The sequence below is a fragment of the Muntiacus reevesi genome, chromosome 1, assembly GCF_963930625.1.
Source record: "Muntiacus reevesi chromosome 1, mMunRee1.1, whole genome shotgun sequence".
NCBI lineage: Eukaryota > Metazoa > Chordata > Mammalia > Artiodactyla > Cervidae > Muntiacus > Muntiacus reevesi.
In genome coordinates, this window is record NC_089249.1 from 272,049,233 (window position 1) to 272,062,021 (window position 12,789).

The window sequence follows — 12,789 nt, forward strand, 5'->3', positions numbered from 1 at the left end:
ATAACCAGGCTGCCGTTTACACGTCAGTTCTTAGTACTCAGACTTTCGGAGCCCCTAGAATAGTGGTTGAGGCTGTTAAGAAACATCCACAATCAAAAGCCTTTTTGCCTTTCACAGTATGTTTTAGAATACCTTTCCCATCACTTCCCCCATCAGAGTTTTTAGTTTCAGTTAATATTTTATTTGAAGCCATCATTAAAACTAGGTATAAAGCTTTATTTACAGCAACCCACTTGGGAACCAAAGAGTAAACTCAGTGACTTTGCAGGGAACATAATATTACATGTATTGAAGGCATCATAAGACTTCTGGAAAATCAGGCCAAGAACCCCATCTTTTTAGGAAGGGACCTATTTTCTAGGAAGAGAAAGGCATCTCGGGGTGGGGCAGGGTAGACAGGTACAGAGAGGTGCTGAGTGAAAAATGAGGGGCAAAGAGCCCCCCACAGGGAAGGAAGACCCAGCGCCTCTGCCCACCTGCCCCCTCCCTGGGGAAAACCCCCGAGCTTACAGGCACTGTTGGCGCTGCAGGTGACCTGATGTGGCTAACCAGTGACTAATTCGGATGTATTGTTTAGCAGCGTGACAACAAAGAACTTGACGATGCCCTGGATCAACTTTCTGACAGTCTCGGGCAAAGACAGCCTGATCCAGATGAGAATAAACCCGTAGAGGATAAAGTCAAGGTACAAAAAAAAGTCATTTGAAGTTTTTATAGCCCTGACTTGCCTGGAGTCGGCCTTCCCTGGTGGCTCTGCTGGTAAAGAATCCGCCTGCAATACGGGAGCCCTGGGTTCGGTCCCTGGGCTGGGAAGATCCCCTGGAGAAGAGAAAGGCTGCCCACTCCAGTATTCTGGCCTGGGGAATTCCATGGACTGTAGAGTCCATGGGGCCGCAGAGTCGGACACGACTCAGCCCCTTTCACTTTCACTGCCTGGAGTCAGTGAACAGTTGGATGACTACAGTCTAAGTTTTTTCTGCGCTGTGGTCTACGTGGTATCTCCGTTTCCTCTCTGAGGACTGTGTTATAGCACAGATTTGGGCAAACGTCATGTTTGTGAGATGAGACTTTTGATGATGGAAAAGCACGGTCTTGCTCTGTTAATTTTATTCTCTTCTCACATTGACTTTTTTTGGTTTTATCTGGCAGTAAAACCAGATATATCTTGTCATATATCTGGTACAGATATGTGTATTTTAGGTAGACAACTTGTGTGTATGTAGTGACAGAGGCTTCTCTAGCAGTCTTCCCTGCCATCGTAACTATGTGCAAACTCCTACACGAAGGAAGCGTTGGACCAGGAGTTCACTGCAGAAGTGTCTACAAGACATAGACTCTTAACACTGCATGTCTTGTACAACATGTAGAAGTACGTATTTATACTGAATAATATACTAACAGTCCATCGAGCTTGGAACTACAGAAAGGTAACAGAGCACCCAAATCTTTGTCTCCAAGGCAGAGTGTTTCAAAGAATCCTTAGGTCTTGATTCTACTCTTGTTACAAGAATGTCGAGATGAACCTAACCTGTATTTGAAAAATGAAATTATAATGATGCAGAAAAATAAATCTAATCCCCACCCCTTGGGGGATGGTGCAGGGCTTTCCCTGACTCCAGGGACCAAGAGGCCAGCCTCACTGCACTGAGGCAGGGATGCTGGAGGCGGGCGCTGCTTACTCAGCAGCGGGTGTTTGCTCACCTGCAACCATAGCAGGCAGCACGTCCCTTCACAGTGGCTCCTGGTAAAGAGTCAGAGTTGTCAATGGTGCCTCTAAGTGCCAAGGTACAGCACCTTGACGTTTTACTTTAGAAAGTGACACTCACATTAAAAGAAACTTTACCCTCTTGGGTTTTATCTCCTTCCATAGTTCCTGAGGGCTTCCCTGGTGGCTCAGATGGTAAAAGAATCTGCCTGCAATTCAGGAGACCTGGGTTCAATTCCTGGGTTGGAAAGATCCCCTGGAGAAGGGAATGTTAACCCACTCTAGTATTCTTACCTGGAGAATTCATCACCAACTCGATGGACATGAGTTTGGGTAAACTCTGGTAGTTGGTGATGGACAGGGAGCCCTGGCGTGCTGCAGTCCATGGAGTCGCAAAGAGTCAGACACGACTGAGTGATTGAACTGACTGATAGTTCTGAGAATAATTACTTAAAAGCTTATTTCAATTTAAAATGCAAGTAGAAAATTCATGGGTGTGGAATGACAAACAGAAGCACTGGGTTTACTTTTTTCCATCAACTGGAAATATGTTGACATTGTTGCTCTGCTGCTTATAAAACTTAGAGGGACTATGTTTTGCCTCAGAAATAGCCAATAAATGCTGAATGCTGCATTTTCAAATGTGCTTTTTTTGAAGGTAGAACTGAATAGTAACTATATATGTTCATTGTTTACAGGAAAAAGCCAAAGCTGAACACAGAGACAAGCTGGGAGAAAGAGATGACACCATCCCACCTGCATACCAGCATCTTTTGGATGATGACAAGGAGGTAAATGAGGGTGGTGTCCAGGTTGGATCTATACTCCAAAGCTTTGAGATTCAAACCTCACTTGAAATGAACAGAAAGTACACTGTAACAGTAGCATGAAAATGTGACATGACTGACACTTTTAACCTGTCCCCACTGAGCAGACTGTCTAGAATTCTGTTTAATGTTTATTTGAGCCAGTATCATTGGATGTTTACTGTGCCGGGCACTGTGGCGTAAAGAGAATTGAAGAATGTTCCGTCACTCACTGATGCTTAACAGCGATTCCCAGGCAGATACACAGATGAATTCTCTGCAAGAGAAGTCTGTAATAACAATGAATGATATTTGTAATCTTACCTGAAGCAGAGTTTCTCTGTTGAAGAACAGAAAAAGAGCTAGGATGGAAATAATTCATGGGGCAAATACGACCCAAGGCCTGCTGTCTCTCTTCTCCTACACCACCACCACCAGTGCTGTTGAGAGTGAAGACAGGCAAAACCATATTCCCAATCGAAACCTCTGTTGCTAACAGTATCGTCAAGAAGTTTATCTGTCTTTGTCTCTCTCCTGGTCAACCTGCTCTGTTCCCTGCCCCTTCCTGTTTGGCTTCTAGAGGTTAAATAACCCTTTCCAGATCTGTTCATCAGATAAAAACAAGTCCAAATGACAGCTTCTCTTTCTGCACTGATGCATGTGAGGGGTTTGACTGTATAGAGTACTATCAGCTTCACTGTCTTCTGTTACAGAAATCAGCTCCCCTCGCTTGCATTCAGTATTCATGACAGCGCTTGTGCACCCTGCTAGAATGCCCCCTGCTTTGACGGTCCCATCTGACCCTGTTGTGTTCTTTGGGAAATGTATTATTTAGTATCCTGGCCTTCGCAGATGGGAAAAATCCCTGATGAGTTGTCCTTGTAATCCTCACTGAAGAAAAATCACCTATAGACCATTTCAGTGCCTCAAATCCTTTTGAAGTGTAATAAGCTATGGTAGATACATATATAGTAAAATAGCAAACAAGACATAAAAACACAAGTTACTTTTTGTGATGTTTTAACTAGAGTTAAGCAGTGACAGAGTTGCTAAAATAGTATTTCTTTCACTTCCAGGAACAGACTCATCCTTGCGTTTTCCCCAAGGCTATTGAAATAGTTATGAGGCAGTCATTAATCAGAGCTGGTGAAGAGATAATATGGACCCAGGTTTATCAGTTATACAAAGTATACAACTGTCCCTTGGTATCTAGGGGGGGTTAGTTCCAAGACCCCCAGAGACCAAAATCTGAGGATACTTTAGATCATCTCTGCATTACTCAGAATGCCTAATACAGTATAAGTGCTACGTAAGTAGTTGCTGGCATGTGCCAAATTCAAGATTTGCTTTTTGGAACTTCCTAGAATTCTGTTTCCCCAGATAGTTTCAATCTGCTGGTTGGTTGAATCTGCCAATGCGGAAGCCACAGATGCAGGGGGCTGACTGAACTCCACTGGATAAAAGATCATGTAAATACTGACTTACACCTAAGTGAAACCTTTACAAAAGTTTGTTTAACCAATAGTCTGCTTTGTTTCTAAGGGCACACCGGGGAAGCCAAAGGCATCAAAGAAACCCAAGGCATCAGAGGTAAATACCATAGCTGTGTGTTTCCAGAAAAGACTTTTTTAACCTCTAGCTGCAGCTTTCACATTTTAGAAATCTAAAATGCAGTGAATGCCTGCCTTGTGCTTGGTCTGATGCCAGGGCATGCGTATAAGAGTATATTATTTCTGTCTTCCCAAGAGCCACTCAACATAGGCAGTTCCATTTTCCAGATTAGAGCATCATAGCTCAGAGAATACTACGTACCTTGTATAACAGAGTGGAGAAAGTAGAGCTGTCAAGATTTTCCTGTTTTAATCTCTCTTTTATAATAGTTTGTTAGGAAAAGAATGTCAGCAAGGCTTTGCTTTGAACACACACATTTTCAGAGATGTGGGGAAATGGCCCACGAACATCTTTCCCTTGTTTTTCCAAAAAGCAAATCTTCATGGTTCTCTCTCTTGATCTCAGAAGCCTGCAGGTGCCCAGGACCCCATTGATGCCCTCTCCGGGGACTTTGACAGCTGTCCCTCAGCTACAGAAACCTCGACAAACACAGCAAAGGTACTGGGCTTTTTTCCTCTTGGCTTTTTTTTTTTTTTATGTATCTCTGTACAAACAACACACACAAATATAATTTTATACCATAGAATAAACTGATTAATGCCCTAGAAAACTTGAAAAAAATTCTACTCCCCTCCCCCCCAACACCATTATTTGGTGTTATTTCTTGTCTTTTCCCATATGTAGGTTTTACATAATTATACGTAGATTCTATATATAATACATTTCTTAAGAGTGTATCATAAATGTTTTCCTTGTTGCTTTATAAGCCCCATAGCCACCAGTTTTGATTGCCACACTATATTGCTGTGTGACAGTAATGCTCTATCTGTGGTCATTTAAAAGGAGAGCACTCCAAAAAGAAAAAACAAAGGAGAGCAGTCCTTCACTCTATCCACCATGCCGCTTGCCCTCTGGGCTTCCTCCCCTTTTCTGCCCTGAGCGGCTCTCCCCCTTGCCCCTCAGGGACCATTCAAGCATCAGCTGCTCCAGGAAGCTCTCCCTGTCTGCTCCTCCCGTCCCAGGTCAGGGGCTTGTCCTCTGCCGTCCCCGCGCTGTGAGTTACCTGTCCTGGGCCTCACCCCACTGGGCTGTGGGCTTCAGACAGCGGTCATGTGTCTGGTAGCTCTGTGGTCAGCATCAGCAAAATGCCCTGTGCATAGGAGGAGATCAAATGCGAATGGAAAAAAAAAGAAAAGTGTAATCCATCAAATAGAAGGAAGAGTGAAATGAGTGTCCTCCATTGTTATTTTCAGAAGAATTAAAATGTACATGGTTTCACCGGGTGTTAACGGTAGTTCCCAGTCACTGAAATGTAGTCTTCCCTCTCTTGGGTGATTTAATTTCTAGATCACATCAGCATCCTATTTCTCAACTCCTGGAACCTCATAAATAATGTTGGTGAATGGACTTTACTTTTGTATGTGACTGGCCCTAGCTGGCTCTGGTTGCTTCCACTGTTAGATTATTCTTCCATAACTCTGAAAGCAGTGTCCTCTTGGCACATAGAAACCAGTCCTGATAGAACCAGGCTCTATTTTGATGAGCAAAATACAGTCTGAGTGCATCATGAAAATTGACAGGACGTCAACATGAGTCACCTTTTCCTCATTTTTTTTCCTTCTTACCTCCCACCGTGAACACCTCTGTGTACGTTCACTGTGGTTCAAAAGGTCGTGACTGTGAAATACCCAATTTTTCATTATTTAGTTAAACTGGAGAGTCCAGGCTCCTAAAAAGAAGAGCCTGGATCGATTTGCTTGCAGCAGCAGTTAATTGCTAGATGGAGTGAGGACCGCAGCAGCCTCATTACGTTTCCTCTGCTCTAGGACAAAGACAAGAAGCCTGCTGCCAGTGCCAAAGCGCCCAGGAACGGCGGGAAAGCCAAGGATTCCACACAAGTAAGTTCAAAGCCCAGTCGTGTCCAACTCTTTGCGACCCCCACAGACTGTAGCCCGCCAGGCTCCTCTGTCCATGGGGTTTTCCAGGCAAGAGTACTGGAGTGGGTTGCCATTTCCTTCTCCAGGGCATCTTCCTGACTCAGGGATCGAACCCGGGTCTCCCGCACTGCAGGAAGACTCTTTACAATCTGAGCCCCCAGGGAAGCCCCCACCAGCACAGTAAATAAGTGAGCTTGGCGATTACAGGGAGCAGTGCATTCTTAGTCATTTTTTCCTATTTGGGGTCTATTTAGAAAAGAAGCATTTTTAAGCACTATCTATACCCTAGCACGTCTTGCCAAAGAAACTGAAGTTTTAAAGATGTTTATTTTTTTTAATTATTTATTTTAATCAGAGGCTAATTCCATTACGATATTGTAGTGGTTTTTGCCGTACATTGACATGAATCAGCCATGATATATATTATTTTTTAAAGTAATCGATACTTAAGTATCAATATTACTTATCAATAATCAACATTAAGTAAGTATCAACTTACTGAAGGAATGAAGGTTCGGAACACAATTGAAGTGCCCTGCGTTGCCAGCCCTTGTCAGACAGAGTTCCAGTGTCAGCTGAGCTAGTCTGGGGTGAGTGGAGGCCCTCCCCCTTCACCAGCCCCAAACACCTTGCACTCCTTGTTGCTACTCTCCCCCACCGTGTGCAGAAAGCCTTGCCTTCTACTTAAAGAGAAAACTGAGGGTGCCTTGCAGGAAATAACTGAGACCCCCTTCCTGTCTACCTCCTAACAAACACACTCTCCCCTCCTTGCCTGCAGCCCCCTCTCTCTCTCTCAAGGGGTCACTAGGCTCCCCTTGTGGCTCAGCTGGTGAAGAATCCACCTGCAATGTGGGAGACCAGGGTTCGATCCCCGGGTTGGGAAGATCCCCTGGAGAAGGGAAAGGCTACCCACTCCAGTATTCTGGCCTAGAAAATTTCATGAGCTGAATAGTCCATGGGGTCCCAAAGAGTTGGTCCTGAATACTCATTGGAAGGACTGATGCTGAAGCTGAAATTCCAATACTTTGGTCACCTGATACAAAGAACCAACTCATTGGAAAAGACCCTGATGCTGGGAAAGATTGAGGGCAGGAGGAGAAGGGGACGACAGAGGATGAAATGGCTGGATGGCATCACCGACTCAATGGACATGAGTTTGAGTAGGCTCCAGGAGTTGGTGATGGACAGGGAGGCCTGGCGTGCTGCAATTCATGGGGTCACAAAGTCGGACACAATTGAGCAACTGAACTGAACTCTCTCCAGTATCTTTGTCTCAATTTGTTTCCTTTGTAGTACAAACATATTCAAGCTCTTTAACAACTCAAAAGCCCTTTTCCCTCCATCGCTTCACCTCCTTGGAAGATTTGTCTCTGTGACCCTGCTCCCCCTTCTTGAGCTCTCCCTGAGAGCCGCAGTGACCTGCGGGTTGCTGTATTGTTTCCTTATCAGTCCTTAGTTTACATGTTCTCTCGGGATGTGCTTTGGGACATAGACTGAGACTTCGGGATGGGTGAATATTTTATAGCTTCACCTCCCCAGAGACCCAGACTAACACTTCCTACCTCAGGTTTCCATTTGGATAAACATTGACAGTACAGATCCATATACTGTATTTCATCAAGTCTAAATTGCCACCAATTATTAAGAAAATAGTCAACAGTTTTGATTACGATGTTAGTCATCATAACAGCAAATTAAGACATGTTAAAATATGCATGCCTGGCAAGGGAGATGACACCACCAGAGAATGTAGTGTCTATAAATCTTGGAACAGGAAAGTAGTACAGAGAACTGGAGAAGCTCTTACAGTTTCTGAGACCCAATATACTCACATTAAATACTAGTAGTCCTTCCTCCCAGGTGGCAGCTCATTTTTCACATTCTTATAGAAAGCAGAACTGAGACTAATGAGTGGATCTGGTTTCTTAGAGCTGGGCATTAATGCAGCATGGCACTTTGAAGCTTCCTATTATTAAAATGATGCAAACTGTGGTTAGGAAAGGAACGGAAGTTGGATTGGATAGACAACTTCTGGGTCTCCTCCAGTTCTAAAGCCATAGTATTCAAATGGTTATGACTGTTAATTCCAATTATAATGAGAAATAAAAGATACAGGTCCAGAAACAGTAATCCAGCTGCATCCAAACTCTTAAAAAGCAAGATAGTGAGTTCTGGTTCAGGGTGGTGATGTAGACAAGACCAGCTCTCCTCGTACCATGGAAACACCCGATCTACAGCTGCGTATGCAACAGTTTCCTCTAGGAAAAAACTACAGTGATCTGAATGACTCTATCCATCGGGCCAATAAAAGAAGGGTGGCATCAAAGAAGGTAGAAGAGACTGGGACACACTCTCGGCACAAATCCAGTCCCAACACAGTTAACTCACCATCAGAAGGAAACTCAAAACTCAGACCTTCTCCTGAGGAGCAAATTAGGGTGAACCCCCGTGGCAGCACCCCAGCCTTTAAAGACCACCTGAGAAATGAGCACATTAGACATCTGGCTTTGGGGAGCCAATGGAGCGTGTGTCCAGACGGCCATAGCAGACTGAGGAAAGGTTCCTCAAGGGGTCATGAGCTCAGACTCGCCCACTCCCCCCACAAAGCAATCAGAGCTACAGTTCTTAGCCGGCCACCATCCCCAGAGTACTGCACGAACCTCAGACCAAAACACACCCCAGCTTTCTGCGTGAGAGGTCTCCGTGCTTATCCTGCAGCTTTGGTGTGAGCAGCAGGCTTCCGATTTGGCAGAAGATGCCCAGACGTGCTCTTAGGAGACATAAGCTGGGTGCTCACCACCATCGAGCTATTTCCCCATCTCGCTCCAGGTCACCAGCATCTCCCAGAAAGGGGGCTCTGGCACTTACCTAGAGGCCAACTTTTTGTAACTACCCCCCAGGGGGGCACTTTCTGATCACCTGCTGTGGCCCTTCAAGACTATTATGTTTGTATGTTGAACCAATGAAAATAAAACAGGCTGCTTGAACACTTACAGTGTTTTGAGAGATGATCGAGTCAGGGCAGGGTTTCACAGTTAAGTTATCTCCTACACGAGGCCACTCCTTCAAGACTGGAAGAGGTGGCTGTTCTGTCTCATGCACGGAAACCAACAGAGAGTCAAGGAAAATAAGGAAATAGAAGAATACGTTCCAGACGATTAAAACCTCAGGATAGAAACCTTAATGAAGAGGTTTACCTGATGAGTTCAAAGTAACAGTCATACAGATGCTCACCAAACTTGGGAGAAGAATGGATGAACACAGTGAGAACTTCGGCAAAGATACAGGAAAAATACAAGAACGTAAAAAGTAGTCATAGAGCTGAAGAATACAATAACTGAACTGAAAAACACTCTAGAGGGGTTCAACAGCAGACTATAAGCAGAAGTAAGGACCCAGGAACTCAAGGACAGAGCAACGGGACTCACCCAGTCAAAGCAGAAAAAAAAAAAAAATAGTAAAGATAGCCAAAAAGACTTATCAGACAGTATCACACAGACCAACACAGGTGAACATTTGCATTAAAGGGGTCCCAAAAGGAGAAGCAAGGGAGAAAGGGGCAAAGAACTTATTGACATAAATAATGGCTAAAACCTTCCCTAACCTGGGGAAGGAAACAGACATTCATATCCAGGAAGCCCAGATGCTTTCAGATAAGAAGAACCCAAAGACACCCACACCAAAGACGCATTAAAATGTCAAAAGTTAAAGACAAGGAGAGAAATTTGAGCGTCCCAAAAGAAAAACAACTTTTTACATACAAGGGGCCTCCGTTAAGACTCTCAGCAGGTTTTCAAAAGAAATTTTGCAGGCCAGAAAAGGAGTATCATGATATATTTTCAAAGTGCTGAAAGAAAAAAACACCAAGAATATTCTCTTCTTAGAAAAACTTGTCATTCAGCATTGAAGGGAAGAAAAAGTTTTCCTGATAAGCAAAAGCTAAAGGAGTTCATCACTATTAAACCAGTCTTACAAGTAATGTTAAAAAGACTTCTTTAAGCTGGAACGGGTGCTAATTAGTAACGGGGAAACAATCAAAGTACAAATCTCACTGGTAAAGGTTAATATACAGCAAAATTCAGAATAATTTAATGTAAAGGTGGTGTATTAATCACTGATAAAGCTAGTAGGAAGTTTAAAAGACAAAAGTAGTTTAAAAAATAGCTAACTATAATAATTAAGGGATACACAAAATTAAAAAGATATAAAATGGACATCAAAAACATAAAACATGAGGGTGACGAGTAAAACTGTATAGCTTTGGGATGCGTTCAAACCTAAGTAGTTGTCAACTTAAGACATAAATGTTAGCTGTTGTATGTAAGCCTTATGGTACCAGAGTAGATACACGAAAACCTATGGTAGATACACGAAGGAGAAAGGAACCTAGCTTACTACTGTAGGACATCATCAAATCACAAAAAGGAAGAGAGCCAGAGAGGGAACAAAGAAACTACAGAAGAGTCAGAAAACTGTTCATAGAATGGCAATACGTGCATACTTATTAATAAATACTTTGAAAATAATAAGCTAAACTCCCCAGACTACAGAGAGGCAGATTGGATAAAAAAAAAACAAAACAAAAACATGACACATCTATACATATTGCCTATTAGAAACTCACTTTAAGGTCAGACTGAAAGTGAAGAGATGGAAAAAATAGGCCTTGCAAGTGGAAACCAATTATGTTGGCCTTCAGAAATAAAAAACCAAAACAGTCTAGAGTAAAACATTTAGAATCACTTAAGGTTATTTTTAGTTTATAAACTTCAAGGGGAAGAATTCAGTGTTTGGGCTAAATAAGGCACTTTAAAAGGACTATCCTATTTTGTCCTGCCAACTGCCATCTTTTACCTTTTTAAACCTGAAAAGCATTTTTCCTCATAAAGCTCATCTGGTTGACCAGTTTTGGGTACTCAATCCAGAAAATAAAAGAACTCATTGATGGTTTTTGCTTGTCCTTTTAGGCAAAGGAGGAAACTTCCAAGCCAAAAGCTGATGGAAAAAGTACAAGTTAAAGTTCACACTATTTGGTAAGTTGGGTGTTTGTCACAAATGAAGACCACTGTACGTTCTAACTAGCCTGTGTGTTATAGGTGAGAAAAGCTAAGTCCATTTCTTGAGTGTTTCATGTTCTCTTTATGCTATTGGCATAAAATGCACACTGCAAAATCTGCAGAGTAATTCCCTGAAAAGCAATAAATGGTGCTTCCAGAATGTTTAAATACATTAATCTTATAATTAAAAGCTCTCCAAAATACTAGGCCAGGCTCTTAAACAAAATGACCAACTAAGTCTGGTTGACTCTTTGAAACCCAGATGCTCGTGACCGCAGGTTACTGTGGCAAAGCAAAATTGACAAGTTACATCTTATAGTGAAATGGCCTTCTGGTCTAGATATCACCCAAAACACACGTGGGGTGAGGAGTGCACGCCTACGGTCTCATGGTAATTACAGGGTCTTGAGAACAGTACAAAGGAAAAGACTGATAACTTTGGTTCATCTTAGTTTTAGAAAGTAAAACCCTGTGTTTGATTCTACTTTATGGCGACTGAAGAGCTGGTACGGATGAGGGAGACTCTGACATCTGTCTTGAGAGCTAGGCCCTTATTAATGTCAAAGAGAAGAGGTCTTATTCTAACTGACAAAAGTATATAACCACTTCCTGCAAAAAATCTAAAAGAAATAACAACGTAGATTAAATTGGATTGGGCTCTCTCACCATGATTCATTTTTATGTCGTATAGAGGAAAGTATACTGATTAGAACTGCTCCAAAGATTTTCCCCAAAACTTAAAAAAAAAAAAAAAAAAGTTTTTCTTCTAATTTTCTACTCTAATATCTGCTTACAGTAAATGCCTCCTTAGATTTATTATGCCTGTAATAAGAAAATAACATATCAAATGGTTCACTGCATTTTCTTCTTTGAATTTTTCAAGGTATCTGCATATAAAATCTTCAGCGGGTAGATGGTGACTTCTGAAGAACAAAAGGCTTTGACAACAGAAACCATTTCTGGGTGGCTTCTAGACAGTGGTATTTGTTGATTCTTTTGACATCCTAAACATTGTCTGTTATTCTTTTCCTGAAAAGAAACTGAATTTGTCTGGTTCACCTGTGTTATTCTACTGAGTATTGGTAAACTTTGAATTTTTAAAAATTGTCTTCAGTTGGGAAAGAAAGGAACTTTATATTTCTAAGAGATATATTTGATAGTTTCTTAAAGCAGCACACATAAAAGAAAAAACCTTTGCAAACTTTTGCACATTCTCCCCACAGTGCCTGTAAATCTCATTAGTATTTTCAATTTGCACTTAATTATTTTTGTTGTTAGCATTTGGAAAACAATGCCTCACGTATTCTTCAGTGTTCTGATTTCTCATGACCCCTTTCCTCTTGGACTTTTGAACTGTATTTGATGTTTCTTTGGGTTGATAAGTCAGACATAAAATACTGTGCATTGGGCACACGTCTCCTCTTGAGCTGCTAATTGTAGAGACCCTGGACAGACCAGGAAGCACCGACCCCCCTAACCTCTCTGCCAGAGGTTAGGATTTCTGCATCTTGTCCGCACACACCCACCGGGATTGACTCAAGTCAGAAGAGCAAAATGCAGACTATGTCACTGCATAGCTAGTTTCAAGAATAACAAAGTCTAATTCTTAGAACACTCACATGGCTCGATCTCTGCCGCAATACTGCCTTAGGCTGTGCTTCCCGTGGCCTCTC

At 42.4% G+C, this 12,789-nt stretch overlaps 1 protein-coding gene across 9 annotated transcripts in view; it reads left to right on the top strand.

The window, feature by feature from the left end:
• The window catches only part of CAST (calpastatin), a 122,653-nt gene extending 110,479 nt beyond the window's left edge, over window positions 1-12,174 (top strand). For 6 of the 9 annotated variants that reach the window (XM_065918726.1, XM_065918563.1, XM_065918978.1 and 3 more), the window contains 7 exons: window positions 578-685; window positions 2,404-2,496; window positions 4,054-4,101; window positions 4,528-4,620; window positions 5,949-6,020; window positions 11,027-11,092; window positions 12,000-12,174. In XM_065918726.1, the coding sequence (XP_065774798.1) occupies window positions 578-685; window positions 2,404-2,496; window positions 4,054-4,101; window positions 4,528-4,620; window positions 5,949-6,020; window positions 11,027-11,077 (465 nt within the window). In that variant the 3' untranslated portion in view covers window positions 11,078-11,092; window positions 12,000-12,174. The remainder of the gene's footprint in view (window positions 1-577; window positions 686-2,403; window positions 2,497-4,053; window positions 4,102-4,527; window positions 4,621-5,948; window positions 6,021-11,026; window positions 11,093-11,999) is intronic. The other 3 variants (XM_065918813.1, XM_065918644.1, XM_065919053.1) reach the window with 1 other exon arrangement.
• Window positions 12,175-12,789: the final 615 nt, after the last annotated feature.